This window comes from Phyllobates terribilis, unplaced genomic scaffold (assembly GCF_046119375.1).
Source record: "Phyllobates terribilis strain yellow unplaced genomic scaffold, ASM4611937v1 Scaffold_3__8_contigs__length_932513732, whole genome shotgun sequence".
NCBI lineage: Eukaryota > Metazoa > Chordata > Amphibia > Anura > Dendrobatidae > Phyllobates > Phyllobates terribilis.
In genome coordinates, this window is record NW_027362763.1 from 742,526,415 (window position 1) to 742,544,371 (window position 17,957).

The 17,957-nt window shown below is 41.9% G+C and overlaps 1 protein-coding gene across 3 annotated transcripts in view; it reads right to left on the reverse strand.

Moving 5' to 3' along the window:
- Window positions 1–3,815: 3,815 nt before the first annotated feature.
- Window positions 3,816–17,957, reverse strand: part of PELI1 (pellino E3 ubiquitin protein ligase 1) — a 48,459-nt gene continuing 34,317 nt past the window's right edge. For 2 of the 3 annotated variants that reach the window (XM_073672153.1, XM_073672154.1), the window contains exons 2-7: window positions 16,592–16,726; window positions 15,835–15,967; window positions 14,451–14,552; window positions 13,980–14,177; window positions 13,690–13,878; window positions 3,816–10,281 (exon numbers count right to left, since the gene is read on the reverse strand). In XM_073672153.1, coding sequence (XP_073528254.1) covers window positions 9,712–10,281; window positions 13,690–13,878; window positions 13,980–14,177; window positions 14,451–14,552; window positions 15,835–15,967; window positions 16,592–16,662 — 1,263 coding nt within the window. In that variant the 5' untranslated portion in view covers window positions 16,663–16,726 and the 3' untranslated portion in view covers window positions 3,816–9,711. The remainder of the gene's footprint in view (window positions 10,282–13,689; window positions 13,879–13,979; window positions 14,178–14,450; window positions 14,553–15,834; window positions 15,968–16,591; window positions 16,727–17,957) is intronic. The other variant, XM_073672155.1, reaches the window with a different exon arrangement.

Sequence of the window (17,957 nt, forward strand, 5' to 3'; positions counted from 1 at the left end):
TTAGGGGCCCCGGGGGTATACATTGGGGGGTAATATAAAGTAGTGTACAACCCCTTTAAGAAACTGTCAGCACAGAATGACTGTTCCAACCAAGTACAGGCGCTCGGGGCACCATGGTGCGGCCATTAACTACACCTTCCCACCTGGTGGTGTCCATCTGTCTCTGCCTTTCTCTGGCTCTATGAAGCCAAATCAAAGAAAATTCAAGAAAAAAAGTAAGAGCTGTCGAATCAATCAAAGAAATTGGAGTGGGGATAGAGGGAAAACAAAGCAGGTGGGAAGGTGTATTTAAAAAAGTCCTGTCCGTGATTTTTTGTGAAGTTGCTCAGAAAAAAAAATCAAGTATGGTCAAGCCCTCCATACACTAGATAGTGTTGGCACTCCATGAGAGCCACTTTTCAGCAGGGCTGTGGAGTCGGAGTCCATTTTGGTAGTCAGTATAAAATGGATCGACTCCGACCCCTAAAATATATAGTAAATTGGGTTCAGTAGTACAATGCAGGATGTGCAGTAAATGTTTTCATAAGAATTTGGGAAAGCTATGAAATGTCCTATAAATGTCTGTTCTGTTCCTGATCTAGTAGTAGTAGCACAGTAGTGAGGCAGTGCGGTGGAGTCAGGGAAATTGAGGAGTCGGAGGTTTGGAGGACAGTGGATTATCTTCGGGGGGAAAAAGAGGATCAGCCTTTGGAAATCCAACAGGCCTATTCCTTCTCTCCACCAACATCATGTATTGAAGAAGAGTCGAGAGGCCCCAATACACAGACTTTTCGCCGATCCCACAGATATTGGCAGACTTTAGTCAAATGTGTATAGGGGTCTTAACTGTACCCAGATCCTAGTTTTACATGATAACAATCTGTTCACAGAAGGGCTCCAAGGTAGCACAATCCTTTAATGTAGGGGAGTGCTCTCCAGCCTGTGGCTTTCTGTCAGAGCATGAAGGGAATTGTAGATTTTCAAGAACTGGAGAGCAACAGGTTGAAAACCAGAAATGGTTTGAGATAATGGATCCCTGCAGATGCCATCTACCAACAGGTCTTAAAAGGGGTTGTCCAGGGTTGAGTATCATATCTGTAGAATAGGTCATCAATATCAAGTCAGTGAGGGTCTGACGTCCAGTATTCCCACCGATCAGCGGTTTTCATCTTTAGCGGTAGTTGGTAGTCAATAGTGAACGGAGCAGCTCCATATACTGTGTCAACCAGCTGGAAAAGTGAGCCTACATTTACATCTTCAGTATGAACTCAGCTTTGTAGAAAACAATGATGAATAAGACAGACTACAAAATTAAAAATACAAGTTTTTTTTTTTTTTTATAACCATTTTTATGAATGCAGCCAAGTGGCTTTTTCAGTAATAAATACTTAAAGGGGTTATCCATTACTTTTTTTTTTACTATGGGCCCAAGAACTAACAGGCAGGTAGTCGCTAACTACCTGCCTGTTCTATCCGGCGCCGGCTCAGAGCGGCCATTAACCACTTCTGCTGGCGATTCAGCTGCTCAACATCAGCAGAGCAGCTCCTCCTCTTCCAGGCTGCTGCCATCATGCTGACTGACAGCTGGCTTCTCAAAGTCACGCCTCATCAACTGGGCAGAAGAGAAGCTGCTGCTCTGATGACTGAACATCACAAGCAGCTGCTTAATTGCCGGCAGGAGCGGTCTGTGACCACTGTGCTGGCAGAGATCGGTGCTGGGCACAACAGGCAGGTAGATAGCCGCCAAGTGCCTCTTAGTTTTTAAGGCCATAATAAAAAAATATGTATAAGTCTTGGATAGCCCCTTTAAAATTTAGACGTGAAGTAGCACGAGTTGTGAGATCTTCTAACCATAAGAATTTTTGCGCTATGGTGACTGACCTTTTCTTTGAGGCTTCTGCTTTTTCTGCTGGATACTGACAAAGTCCTTCTTCAGGAGTGTAGTCTTGCTTTTCTTTCAGTAGAAAACACTAAAGCATGATGTCAATCCTACAGAGGATTTAATGCAAATATGCAAAGGTCCATACACACAAGTAGATAAGGACCGGCATAAACATCCTGTACATGATGGCAGACAAGCATTTACATTTCATGAGAATCATGTAAAAAATAGTTAGTATACGATTGTAACAAACATCCTTCCCTCTATTCACTTATGAGCCACTTCTTCACCTCCCCCATCTCAACTCATGGTCCACTGTGAAAAACAAAAAAAAATCTATCTTGGTGTAAGCAAGACAGACAGCAGAGTAAGCGTCAGGTTACACCTCCTATTCTACCCTATGTGGAGGGGGCGAAGGAGGAACACTCCACACAACGAGAGACGAGGAGACACAGGCAGATCGAGCTGCAGCGTCAAGCAACTGTATTCTCACTCCAGTGCTGGATTCACAGCCGCACAGCAGCCGGTATAATGTCATCCATACTGCTGATGCTTCAATTCCATGTGCTACAGCGAAAGCAGTGCAGGAATCCAGCTCCCTGTAAACTATATATGGGAGACATAGCTGTTCATCTCTACCCTATAGTTCAGAGTGAACTAAAGTAGAAAAGGAATAAGGACACAAAATGCAACAAAAAAGTCACACGTGCGGCTGCCTATTCTGAAAAGATGCTTAAAATGACAGGTATGTTTTTAAATCATTTTTTTTCGTATTTATTTTTCTTTTAATTCACAATCTATATAAAAAAATTATTAAAATTTTCACACTGGCCACTAAGGATAATCTTAAGATTCCTACCTCCTGTTTGGTATATGGACCCCATCTTTTATATAGAAGCCTTTTGAGGATACTCAAACCCAGGCAAAAGTCATTGTGAAAGGAGAGAACGGCGGTAAGGTGTTGGTGAAAGGTGGATCCGGTTATATTTGATGTATATAGAGTGGTTACCTTTCATTGTAATGCTGTCTGTGATGATAAAGAGACTGCTGAAAATCCAACTGTACAAAAGACAAAGTAGGAATCTAGTATTCTTAGTGGGCAGTGATATATATCTATATTTATCAAAAAAATTGTGAATGCTATAATAACGAAATGGAAAATTTAATAAAAAAAAAAAAAAACTTTGGAAAATGAATGAGCCTATATAAATAGGTCATTTTCTGATGACAAACTTCAAGCTGGCCATACATTTCAGATTAATATTTGCTGAACCTGCCTGCAGGCTCTGGGGACAGTTGGTTTCAGACATGCCCAATCCTTTTGTACCTGTGGGTAACCTATTCAGTGGCTTATACATGCATGCATATAGGGGGAAGGGGACAGGGGGACCGCTAGGCCTTATAATAGACTCCTTCATCCTGATGGACACAAACATTAGCAGCGAGAAAGATCGTAGTCCTCTGACCAATGTGTATGGCCAGGTTTATAGTTCTCTTCTTATAGCAGTTCCTAGGAGGCAGTATGCTTAAAACTCTAAGAAAACTGGACGCTTAAAAGGAGAATGTCAAGTTTCACATAATTCATTTAATATGCAAAGATACTTAAGGTTTCTCAGTAACTGGCCCATAGATATTTTAGATGGAGGTTTCATACACAGTATGCTCGTCTGCACAAAGGGCACCAATTATGGCTTAGCTCTAAAACAGAGTTCTTGTAGAAGGAATGCTTTATAAATGAGTGAAATAAAAATGCTCCACCTAATACAGAAGATATTCCTGATATCTCTATAAGTGTGGATACACATTCACCAATGTACAGGCTGCAGGTGTAAACCGGAAACAAAAAGGCATACTAATAATGCTGACCAGAAATTGCATAATTTAAAACATTCATATCCAAACATGTCGCCACGGCCGCCACAAAAAGCAAGAGAAAAATGACTTCATAGACAACTACAATCACAATCTTTTTTATGCAGTAAGTAAATGCATAGTAAGACAAAATTTTCTTTTTTTTCCTTTTTTTTTTTTTTAAATAAAAGTTTTTGTAAAATCATGGATGGTTCCCATTGACCCGTTCCAACCCCAATGCCCATAAAAACCTTGCTTACAACCTCTGCTAGTAAAAGCCGGATCTCCTTGTCAAAGAAAATAAATTATGCTGTAAATGAAATAAAACTCAATCTTACAGTATGGACTCATTACACACACAGACATTTATATATATAAAATAATTGAAAGTTATTTACATTTATGAATACAAAGAAGCTCTCGGGTGCGGTAGAAAGCCTAAAGTGTATTTCAGTACAGAGCTGGCAGACATTTTTTTTTTTTTCCTCTAAATATGCAAAAAAAAAAAAAAGAAAAAAAGCTTCCCATAGATATAGTCTAGTAATTGGTTTAAAGAGGACCTATCACTGGGTCAACCGTAACCAGTTTTTGCCCTTATTTTATTCCATATGCTCTTCTGAGCATTTTCTTTTTTAATTCGCCATATGGTTCCATAGATATATAGGCCTTTTTATTTAGTGAGAATTTTCATGGTCTCTACAAGAGGGCGGTGCTAGCAGGATAATAAAGCAGAACATCCTAAATACACGCCCCAGAGGATCCGCGAGCCACGCCCCCAGAGGATCCTAAATACACGCCCAGCGCATCCTAAATACACGCCCCAGAGGATCCGCGAGCCACGCCCCAGAGCATCCTAAATACATCCCCAGAGGATCCGCAAGCCACGCCCCAGAGCATCCTAAATACATGCCCCAGAGGATCCGCGAGCCACGCCCCAGAGCATCCTAAATACAAGCCCCAGAGGATCCGCGAGCCACGCCCCAGAGCATCCTAAATACACGCCCCAGAGAAACCGCGAGCCACGCCCCAGAGCATCCTAAATACATGCCCCAGAGGATCCGCGAGCCACGCCCCAGAGGATCCGCGAGCCACGCCCCAGAGCATCCTAAATACACGCCCCAGAGCATCCTAAATACAAGCCCCAGAGGATCCGCGAGCCACGCCCCAGAGCATCCTAAATACATGCCTCAGAGGATCCGCGGGCCACGCCCCAGCGCATCCTAAATACATGCCCCAGAGGATCCGCGAGCCATGCCCCAGCGCATCCTAAATACATGCCCCAGAGGATCCGCGAGCCACGCCCTCTCTTAAAGACCATAGAAATTAGCTCTCTTTAAAATCTGCCAAAAGGTTCCAGAGATATTGATCTTTTTATGTAAACAGAAACAAGAAATACACAGGGGAGCAATGGGAATAAAATAAGAGCAAAAACTGATCACTTTCGACTTGGCGACAGGTCCGCTTTAAAGTCAGCTTCCACCTTCTAAAACAGCTATTTTTCGGTGCAAAATTTTGTGCTAATTTTTTAGACAATGAAGTATTCAGCCGAATTTGAGCTTTTAATGAATAGTCCAATTAATAAACGTGTCCTACATATATAAAACAATATATCTTTCTATGTCCACCTGACTTCTATGCATCCTGACCCGAGGCAAGTGCATCATATATGGCAATGAGGCAGTTAGTTCAGGTCAGTATACAAGGTGGTCCGGCAGGGTCTTGTGATCAGAGCATGTGTCGGGTTTCACGGACATATGATGGCCTTACAGTCTTGGTCACGGGAGCTCAATTTTTAGTCATGTATTCAACACAAGAGTTTCCGGAGCAGGCATGCGACCATTTCTGTATGAGAAGGGTGCTGGCTGACTCATTAAGGCTTTATTCATACGACCATTTTTGATTTTGTACCTGCAAACAACGGATTAGTGAAAAAATTACAGCACACAGATGGCTTTAGACCAAAACAGGACACGAAGCAAGTTTTTCTTAGATCGCCACACAAGTCCGTTAAACCTCTTCCCACTGTGGTCAGTTTTAATTTTTACCTTGATCTCTTTCAAGAGTTAAATTTTTTTTTATCTCTGTGTCGACATAGCAATATAAGTTTTTTCTTTTACTAGCATTGTAGAGTACATAATGTTTAAATTTCTTTTTATTACATTTTTTGGAGGAGATGCGGCATCAGGAAAGATTGTAATTCTGGTGTTTAATTTTTTTTTTTTTACTTTACGGTGTTTACCGTATTGGTTTAAGTACTTTTACATTTTGTTATATTGAATTCTTATTGGCAATACCAATTATGCTTATATTACATTTTTTATGGCTTTATCTTTAATAGGAAAAAAGGGAAAGTTTGAATTTGAATGTTTATTCTTATTTTTTTAAATAATTTTAGTCCACGTAGGAGGCTTGAACCAGCGATAGTTTGATCGCTTGTTCTATAAATTACATAGTTAAAGCCATGTGTTTGCCTGTGTTTTTTAATATTTACCACTGTGAGCAGGGTTATAGGGGTTTTCAGATGTTTTTGCCCAATTCCTAATGTGTGACTTTTTGAAAAGTTGTAAAATTTTTGAGCAATTGTAAGTCCCATTGTGGAGTCATTTCATGTAGAACAGCAATTTTTTTTATATGACGGAGCTAAAAAGTCGCAAAAAAACCCAAAAAACTTCTTTGGGCAAAAGTCACCCATGTACATAATTTTGAAAAATTTGGAGAGAAAAACAGCAATGGCTACCATCAGAGAAGAAATTAAATAATTGACTTAAGAACTCTCCACAAAGTCTCTGAAGAAAGCTCGAATGTGGCTGGGATCCACAGGAGTATCAAGCCATCAGCAACCCGTGATCGTAATAGTGCTCCGCCGAGAGAGCACCCCTTAAATGTTGCCATCAGACAGACATTTAAAGGGGTTAATGGCAGCAATCTCTGTTCACCGCCAGATGCCAGCTGTGTAATACATCTCTTATCTGCCAGGTACGATGCCAAGTCAGCCCCTGAGCGTGTTACATACATCCACACCTGGCATGTGAAGTAAATGTATGGCGGATGTCAGCATGGGGTTGAAAAATAGATATAGGACTAGCCCAAACAACTAAAGCCAGACCCTTTTTCCATGTATCGGCAGAGACAAAATCTGAAAGTAAAGCAGCCGGGACCAAGATGGTCATCAGGGCAATGGGGGACATGTATGAAAAAAAAAAAGTTTTATATCTAAATTTGTTTTTTTCTCTGAACAACCCTTGTAAGGCACAGGCTTTTTCTTGTCTTTTCATCTCTTTTTTGGAAAGCAATAACTTTCTATTTTTACATTGTAAAAGAACAGCCTTTGTGTGTCTGTCAAAGTTGTTTTTTGATTGGCAGCAGCAGGAAGCCAAAATGTTTGGTCTTCAATCTAAGATTATACGGCATACTTGAAGCTTGGTTAAAGGGGAAATTTCCCATCTCCAAGATCCTATCCCAATATGTAGTAGGTGTAATAATATTAGCAAATACCTCCAATTAGAAATGTAGCACAGTTGTTTTGATTTGCAATGTCTCTTACCCCATGTGCAGGGCATTGCAGTAGCTTAGGTATCCATAATTTACTACCACTCAGTGACACTTAGTAAGCTAATACTGGTCGTAGCCATGGATACCTAAGCTACTGCAATGCCCTGCACATGGGGTAAGCGATAGCAAATCATAAGAACTATACTACATTCCTAATTGGAGTTATTTGCTGATATTATTACTACTACAAATACATATTGAGATATGATTTTGGAGATGGCAATACCCCTTTATAGCTCCAGTTATCATAATGATATATTAAAAGGTTTGTCCTATAAAAAAGAAAAAAAAGCGCATGTATCCCATTAAGGAGTTCTGATTTAACAGAGTGATCCAGTGTTCAGAATCCTCATCTCTTGGCCAGACACCCTTACTACCAGGAATCCCCACATATTACCGCTGATTCTTGGGGTTCTTAGCATAAGGACAATTTCTGATCAGTCCATTTTCATATGACCCCTTTAACAAGAAAAGATTGTCCAAAGTGGAGAACACCTTTAAGAAATGAATCAGCACAGAACATTGAAATCATAAGAATGGTATTTGAGGGTGTTCATTTACTTTTCAATTCAATACACTAAGAAAAGCCATGCCCATCACTAGGGATGAGCGGACCCGTGGCAGTTCGGGTTCTGATACCCGACCCAAACTTTATTCCAGAGCTGAACCCGAACCAGAAGCTGAATCCCATTGAAAGCAATGGATACACAAAGTTTTGAGCTTAACATTTTTCTCTCTCTACCCTCCCCTGGAACGCCGAACACTGCAATGGATTCCAGGAGAAGTCGTGTTTGGCGAGAACCACAAACTTTTACGTTTGGGTTCGCTCATCTCTACTCATCACACATACCCAAGCACTTCCTAGTGGATTGCTAGGCTACGTTCCCAAAAAGAAACAAAAAATGGCTGTTGTCCCACCCTGTAAATGTTGGGCAGAAGGTGCCCATAATCATGGGACAACAATCAGCTGAAGCATTTAAATCCAACATGTAAGTTCGGCTCAGCCAAACATGTCCGTCCATTCATATGGAGAATATTTGGGAAAGCCCAGTCATTCTATCAATGAGAGAAGACCCCAGTAAGGATCTGGCAGCCCCCCCCCCCACACCTTGCCTGATGGTTGATCTGCCTATACTCATAAGTATGGTCTTAAGACGAGATTTCAGGCTCTGGCTTTTCAAAACCACCAAAAGAGACACAAATCTAAGTCTGGACACCCACCTGCTCATTATTAGATTATGAAAATATTGTAGCTACAGATGTAGTTTTTTTCCTGAGCATGTGCAAAAAAAAAAAAAAAAATAAATCCAAGACACAAAAAGACAAACGCCTTAGCCGGCAAATTAATTAAAAAACAATTAGCTCTTGTCTATTGTTTTCCCCTTGATCACAAATGCTCCACGATTAAAATATTTCTTTCTATTTTTCACCTCTCCAGCCAAGAACAAGATGATTTAAAGCTAATGCTATGCCACAATCATCAAACCATGCAGAAAATAAAAATAAAATCTACTCTACAATCTGCTGCAGCAACACGGAAATCATGGGATTTAATTGCAAGAGAAGTAGTCTCTGGGAAATTAAAAAAACACAAAAAAAGAAAAAAAAAAAACCACAAAAGTGAAAAAGAATGAAGTTTCACACGAAGATCTTAGTGTACAATGGTACAAAGGTTCTCACCTGCTCGAGAAAAAGAAAAAGAATCCCAAAATGGCTCAAAAAATGACAAACACGTAATGTCACAAGTACTTCAGGAATCAAAATCTGAATAAAAGTTACTAACGATAAATAAAACCCTGAAATGTTGCAAACGTCTGCAAACCGACTAGCATCTGATCAGACTAAACACGAAGGACATCAATGAGCTGCGTATTTACAGATCCCTCAAACTCCGCCGTTATGTGACTCAATGGTAAGATGTGCCCGTCCCTTCCCGCAACACAAAAGAAACCAAATAACCAAACTTTGTCCTGATGTGATGACTTGTCCCTGGGCTACTTTACGCATCCAAAGTACGCGGGTCAAATATCTAGGACGATTCGATTGCGTCATTGGGAATTTTTCCGTACTAAAAGTTAGGTACAAAAATTGTCCTATGCTATATCTTACAATGTGTGTTGAACTGTAAACTAATGTAGTTTGAGCTGATTGTATTCTCCCCAGTTTCCACAAAATAATTTAATACTGAGGTGGGTCATTCAGAAAGAGTAATGAAGGCAATTAAATCAGATCTGCATAATCCCGTTTTCTTGAAATGTCTGGTTGCACAGAGGCAAGTTTTTCTATTTCTTCTCATGGTTCTCCATGCTTCGGTAGTTTCCTTCCTTTCCGATAAAATCTTACTGAAGGGTCCTAGTAACTCGGAATAGTCTGCCGGAAACCAAACTAAACCCATCTTAGCTTATGTGTTCAGTGCAAGTCCTGACAAAAAGGAAACAAAAAGCCACTTAGTCTAGAGGTCCTTGGAAAATAAGTCTGATGTAACCTTGTTCCCCTGAAAGTTGGTGTGCGCAGAATGGACACGCCGCGTGGAAAGTGTGAGTACCATGAGGAAGAGGAATCTGGGACCAGTAGGAAGTTGTTTTTTCTGAGCACACGTGTCCACAGGGGCTAAAGGCATGAGTCGGAGGGCCAGCATCCACATAAAATCCAGCTTCACATCCCAGCCATAGAGGAACGTATGGTCCCACAGAACGACACATTGGACATTCCCGGTCTTTCCCGTCCCGTTCCTCTTTATTCCCCCAGTTGTGGTAGCCATGCACATGTCCACAGTTTAGATAAACCCAAGGCTGTTTCTCATCAACGACGACGTCCTTCCTTTTCATGCTGGGGAAAGCCAGGGTGTTAAAGCCGACAGGACACTGAGGCCGCGCTGCGTTGATTTCCTGTCTCAGGGCTTCCAAGTGTTTCACAGTTGGAGTTCTGGAAAGGCCTTCAGCCGTGCGCCACAACAAAGTGGCTCCACATAAATCGATGAGGGACCCGTCCTGAAGTTCGTTGCTTTCATTTTCCACCTGCAAAATTTTAAGGATTGTGGTTATTTAAGGGGGAAAAAAAATGTAAATTTTAAATATATATTGTTTTTGAGAGAACTTTTCTGGATTATCTCAGACAGACAACCCATGTACCTTATTAGCGCATATCAATATTATAAACAGGGAGTCGCCAGAATGGAGAGCTGCTTGCTATGGATTACACACTCAGACATTGATTTGAGGAACATGGCTCCCCCAGTGAAAATAACTCATGGGTGGTGTAGGTTATAGAAGAAAGCCTGGCTTCTTTCAACTGAAGGTTGACATTGCAAAGCCACCCATACACATTAGATAGCTGTCAATCCTTCGGCCAGCAGCCATCTCTCCCATACTCAGGAACGCTTGGCTAGATGTGTTCTCTATCAGAGAGTGCTGCTGGACAACTGTGTCCACTCCAGACTGCTGGAGAAGAAGCTTATCTCCCGGCTAGAAAAAAGGATTGGCGGCTAAAATTCCAACAATCGTATCCTTCTGTCCTCCAATCATATCTGTTGGGTGAGAGTTGGGAGGCTCTTGTACATATTAGATGTTTATCTGATCCTACTGAAATCAGGTTTAGCAGAGTTTGATCTAAACTGTAAGGGGGGCTTCTAGACAACCCCTTTAACAAATCATTGTTAAAGGTACTTAACTGCGTCTAAACTAGCCAATAATGGTTTAACTAGTGGGTGCTAAGAGCTCCATAAAGAAGCACTACTATTAACATTATGGTGTGTGTGTGTGTGTGTGTGTGTGTAACACGTAGTCTGAGTGTTAATATACTCCCCTACCGCCACTTTCTCCGTGTCCGTCCAGCGCCGTTCTTCTGCTCTTCTCAGTGACGTCACCACAAATGAGACCTACCGGCTCAATCAACACTATATGCGTGAGACGGACGGCGCTGTTACAATGAAAGCTAATGTTGCTTTGTTCTGACGCTCCATAGGCTTACATTGTAAGATTACATTCTGGGTCACATAGAGCAGCGTGACACGGAGGAGTCTGCAGAGCAGTGACATCATTCAGAAAAACGGCGCTTTACACCAGAGAGAGCAGCGGTAGGCGAGTAAATGAATACACACATTACATCCACTTAAATAATACAAATATTAGTAGGGCTTCTTTAACAAAGTTGAATTGGACATCATCATGCATTATTGTGTGCGGCCGTATGCCAGTCTTCCATTCATGCACAATGGATGGCTTGGCTGAGAGCAGCAAGCAGTTTGCAATGCCATTTCCGAATGTCCTTTCCAGCTAGATGCCAGGCACCATTTTCAGCCCCCACCTCAAGCTCTAATTCTGCAGAAGTACAGTCTGATCTATTAGCACACACATTTAACCCACTATGGGCAATGTAAAAAAAGGTCTAACTCATAACAGAAATCAACTGTAAGTGACCTCTGGGCTGGGAATACACAATGTTAGGTTGCAATAATCGCCCTGTGTGTCTGGTTATAGAGGAGTTTCTTGATTACCTCAGCAGGATTAAAGCTTGTGTAGTGTGACTGGCAGGGAATTCCCAAGAATTCCTAGTCTGAACGTTGCAGAGCATCACTCTATGTAAAAACAGGGAAATTTCATATCGGCTTTTGTAAACCTCGCTTTTCCCCAAAGACCATGAATCATCCAAATCCTAGTCATACCGCACTTGTCACTCAAGTGCTATAGGTGTACGACGTGGCATAACAGAACTTTTTCCTGTCTGCAACAATTACAAGCCGAGTGCATGGGGCGGTCACCTAGTATAACATAACTACTCGACAGGTAAGAAATTTGGTAGCAGACTGTAAATTAATGATTACGCAACAACGAGAAGAAACATCAACTGATGCAACAGGAGGTGTAGGTACAATGGATGTACTGGTGAGGACCCAGCCCTAATGAAAGCTGACCCAATGCTCGTTGGCCCAATGGCCAGCGCTCTCGACTGCAAAGTTGAGAGCGGTGGCCGCTCTCGCAGCAAAGTGTTGCTGCGTTTTCAGTCGGGCGAAAGCAGCTACTGGACACTTCTTGCAGCTGCTCATCTCCTCTGAGAACAAAAAAGTGTTGTCCATTTAAACTACTTAACCCTCCTCTCTTCTGACAGATGATGCCAGGAGTCACTCCATACACATTAGATGGCTGGTCATGCACATCAAAGTTGGCAGTTTTGGATGGCTACATATGGGAACTTTAAAGGGTTATCCCTAAAAAAATAATTATCCCCCATCCATTGGATAAGGATTAAAAGGCTGAGTGCTGGGGGTCCAATCATTGGGAACACCCACGATCCCAAGAACGGGGTTGTTTAACCTCATCATGAACAGAGTTGAGCACAACTAGGGATGAGTGAACCTGTGAAAGTTCAGGTTCTGGTTAACAACCCCAACTTTAATCCAGAGTTCGGTTTAGGTACCAAACTTAATCCAGAACCCGAATCCCATCGAAAACAACGTAGCCCCAAACTTTGGATCTGGAAAATCTCTCACTCTCACAGAACTCCAAACATTAAAACGGACTTCGGGGAGTGTTCGGAGTTTAGCACCGGACACTAACTATCTGGTACGAGCCCACAACTTTTCAGTTGGGGTTCGCTCATCATGCAAGGATGGTGCTTTATGGATTGTGTATGGGGCTGCTGAGAGCTGCGCTTAGTCCCATAGACTTAGCACACGTCACGCATGCACATGTCCACTGCATTCAGTAAGTGGGGTGCAAAGCTTACCTTTGGCATTGCTGGGGGTCCCAGTTATCAGACCTTCAGTGATCAGAAAGTTAGTTCTGACTCTATTGATATGGGATAACTTCATTTTTTGGGGGAAGAAACCTTTAAGTCACCTCTACTACATATGACACCACTTTACTAAATGGAAACCAGGGTGGTCTGGTACAGATTATGCATTAGGTCCAGAAGTGACAAGTTACGCCACTGAAAGCAAAAGAAGAGAGACGTATACAACGTTTGGAGTGGGAGCTATTTCTATGTCTCCAGTGCTCTATAATCCCACACGTATGATACAAGGGCCACATCTCAGCAGTGCCATGATGGTCTAAGATCTGATCAACCTGCCGCAATCGTGGATCTTAAAAGCAGCAGAATAGTGGTTAATAGAAATGACTTCAAATGCCAGGCCTTTGCAACTCAATCTGTCAAAGAACAGCCCAGTTATATAAAGGAAAACATGTTACGATGAATCATCATCCAGTATTCCCATTTTCTTTTTTTTTTTCAAAGAGGAACAGCGTGTTCTGAGCTTGACGAGATGAAATTCGCTTGAAAAGTGCTATAAATATATTCATGGCGTGAGAAAATAGACCCTTTTTTCTCCCTGCAACAAATCTGATCAAGTAAACATTTGTATATATTACAGGAGTATATGTCGGCCTACCGGGAGAGCGCCCCAGTGCCTACCGGGCTGCACGTACCATTTTTCCTCTCTGTTGGGCTGAGCGGGTTTCTCTCAAACTGAACACATTGCCGCACACAGATATCTCTCTCCAGACCCCCGGTTTAGAGTCCTCGGTGAAACCATTGCGTGGATGCATAACAAGGACACCATTTGTTGTTAACCCATCCATCTGTCCATCTACAGTCTTCCACTTGGCAGCTTTTTCCTATTAAAAGGGGAGAAAAGCCAAAAGCAATGAAGCATGCTTCAATATGAAAGAAAAAAAAAAAAAATGAAAATGCTTTAGGATGACTTTTTTATCTGTACCCCAAGAAAAATATTCTTTGACGAGTCGAAGCCCGCAGCGTATATTCTCGCAGTGAAGGGAGGATTTCTTTCGCATATTATTCTGCAGGCAAATCTGGAGATGGTGCTTTGAACGGACTGCGTATCCGTGTTGCTCTGACTTCCAGGAACTGTGTCAGTTACCACAAAATCAATAGGGCCTTCTGTCGACCTTCCAATCTAGAAATACATTACAGCAGAGATAGGAATCATGTGAAGCTGCGGATATGAGCGTAATGCCGTTTATCAGGATAATTAGGGGATTATGAGCAATTCCGATCAAGAAATATCTAAAGAGAATAACCTTCATCCCAGCATGAAACTGGGGAAAAAAATAAAGATATTTGACATCTCGTTTAAGATGTAATAAAGTTAAACTTGGACTGTAATATAAAGTGGGCTGGAATCGGGATAATAATAGTAGCCATGGCATTCACCAGACACTTTACTTACCTGAAACATGTCCGTGTTGCTGTCATGTGTGTACTCTACCACCACAGTTTGTGCCCGTGACAAAGTGTAAGATATGCTGTGCTGGTCCTTGTTACTTATTGCCTAAAATAAATAAGTATCACATATTAGAGATCCATATAGTTTACCCAGAGTAAAAACTTGACTTCCCTTCACCGGGGGCAAAGAATCAGTTTGCTGCCATCACCAATCACCTAAATACCCTCGTCAAGGCCAAGGGTCTTGTTATTGATCCCACTGTCACCAAGCACCCTGGGGCACAAGCCTTACCACCCAGCAACCTGTGGCAGTACCCGGTCACCACTAGCTATGCACCGGACTTACTCCATTGCCAATACTGTAGTTACCAGTGAAGAAACTACAATCGGTAACTTTGTCTGGATCAGAATATTCGGGCTTCCAATATAAAAGACTGTAAATGGGCCACTTCTCTACCAATATGACTTGAGCAATACTCCGTTACAGAAATTTTCTTAAAAAAGGGGGTTTACCAAGTTTGGACGTTATCCCCTACATATAGCATTGGGGATAACTTCCTGATTGCTAGGGGTTTGACTGCTGTGATCTTGAGAACCAAAGCTCTCGGTGGTTGACCATGCGCACCTCAGGGGACAACCAGAGACAGCCAAGCACAGCGTTTTGGTGGACTTATGCTCCATTCATTCTTAAAAGGAGTGCTGATGTGCACAGTGTCGACCACTGCTCCAGTCATTCTCGAGATCGGCGGGGGGGGGGTCACAGTGATCAGATCCTAGCTATTGAGATGTTATCCACTATGCATTAATAGGAGACAAGAGTTGTACCAAGTTTGTAAGTTAAGTTTGCTGTAAACATGAGATAGCTGTCGGGAGAGAGGAAAAAGCGGTTGCTAAATGCCTCTATTATTGGCTGCTTTCCTCTAAAAACAAAAGGATTAGGCCCGATCCTGACTGAAATTCTTTGACACTTCAGATGGCCGGCCCCGTCAAAACTGGATGGTTCAGCTGACTCATTTTATGTGTAAGGGAGCTTTAAAAAGTCAGGAGACTCCACAGGACAGGTAGATAGGAGTGCTTAAAGCCAGATGTCCAGGCACATGTACCTGAGATGTCTACAGGCAGTGGAGGATCAGGTGCTGTCAGACCTCTCCATCGCTCCTTCTCCAAGGGCAGAACAATACAGATTGGTCTACGTAAATCCAACATCACTAATTGTTGATACCCGGCCAGTGGTGTAATGTCAGCACCAATACAGGTCATTAGGAATCACAGTGCATGCAGAAACAATATATTCTTGCATTAAGAGGCTGCGCTGGGAAAGAAGAAGGGAAGTGTGTATATAAAGCCCCAGCAGGATCCTCTGAATCCAGGTAAGTAAGAGTAGTCACCTTTGCTGCCTGCGGCGTGCAGGCAATATGTACAGTACTTGGCTTCACCCCATTTGCTTTCAGTCTTTTCAGTAACGCAAACCTGCTTTTCCGCCTCCCTCTGTCTCCATTTGGTAGAGAGCCATTGTACCTACAGAATATCATAAAAACACAAAACCCCGCAAGATAAAGTTATACAAAAAGGAACATTCCTACTTTATAAAGTGCGGACTTCCTGTACTGAAATCGGTCTGACAACTGCGGACGTCAGTGATCCAAGACGTGCTGTGCATTAGTAAGCTGACGTCCCAAACGTTGTCCTTAAGAGGTACTATGACGTAAGGTGGTCCTCTCTCCTGAGACAAAATGACGCGACAGAGCGCATGCGCCACTTACACCACATTTAAAGGGAGTCTTTCACCCCCAAAACAGATTTTAATCAGGCAGAGTCAGTGCGAACACACACGCCGGCTGACTTCAGGCAGCGATCACTGGGGAAAGTGAGGAAAGCTAGCAACTAGCAAAATGAGGCGGTGTAACGGTGCACTGAAGCCCCCTCATTTGCAGACAAATTAAAAGCTATTTTCTCAGGCACTGTAACATGTACAGCACTAGTATGATTTTTATAGGTGCCAAGTCCCCTATACCAAGATAAAGCTAGTTTAAAATCCATTTGGGAGGGGGCGGACGGACTCCCTTTAACTCCTAATGGCTGCGGTTTTACAGTCAGAGACAGGAGTTGGACAACTACATAAATAAGTAATATAAGGAGACTCACCCGAGTACAATGAGCTCCCCATACTTCACAGGGGCTTTAGCAGGGTGGTTTTCTTGATCAGGAGAAAACATGAGTGGCTGTTACTTATACTCCAGTATTATCAAGAGTTTTGGTGCACTTTTTTCATTATTTAGTCTGCAAGGAAACAAGAAGAACATTTTAAAACTAAAAATCATTAAACATGTACCCCCCTCCCCCCATACAAATCACTGCATGTAAAACACAAACACACCGAGCATCGGATATTGCCAGATAAGACTAAAACATTGATGGGGATGTGTCAGAAAGTTACTGAATTGTTTTGAAGTATGTAATGACCAAGCTCTGATCCAGGCCAAGGTCACTGAAGAGAGGGGGAGGAAGCGAGCTGTGAATGGTGGATCCTGTGTTTTCCTGTTCAGAACAGGAATTGTGAGTCTATTTCGAGTGATCAGTGTGAAAAACGCAAGTTTTTATTTTTATTAATGGAAAAAAAATATTTTTTATATTACAATAAAACCCAATTTAAACATGTAATTTTCTCATAACACATTCCTTGAAGCAAAAAGCACTTCTTCCTTATGTGTTCCACAAGTCACCCATTTTATTACCATCCTTAAGGGATAACATATGTAAATTTGAAAAAAAGGATGGACCGACTATAATGGCTTGGGTCCATTTAAGAGATCAGACCAGATCTTTTATTACATGCAGAATAACATACAGAAACTTATTATATGAAGTGCTTAAATAAAAGGGTGATTACATAATGGGCGATTGGTGGGTTATGGTTACTATGCCTTTAAATAAAGGTACAGAAACTCATAATTTCTCTAGGTTAACTGTTATTTCATTAAACTCATTGCAGATGAAGTGAAATGATGGCCGGCCCGGATGTTCAGCCTGGGTGAAATGCATCTCATAGTAATGAAATATGAATTATACATGGAAGCATGAAAATTACATTTTGGATTGTGTCAGATCTTTAATTAGTAACAGACAGAAGATCCCTGAGCCTGATGTGCCATGTAATCTCTGCAGACATCCTTCAGACTCTGCATCCTGGTTTTCTAGCAATCGGCATGTAAAGTTCGGGTATCGCAGGCCGCACACAGCCAAAGGAGATAAAACAAAGCATGGGGAGCAACAGTTCAACCCAAAACACAACGTACACAGTCTGGTTCTCGCTTTCCAAGTGGACCATTATGTTCTCCAACACTTCTGATTTGTGACGTTGCAAGTAATAGTTTAGATAAGGAGGGGCTCTTTCTTTAAAATATTTTATAAAATAGAAATAAATATTTTATATGGAGGGGAAAGGAGGGGTTTCTCTGCTTGCATATCAGCTAATGACACATTATTCTTGATATTCCCCATAATGGAGAGC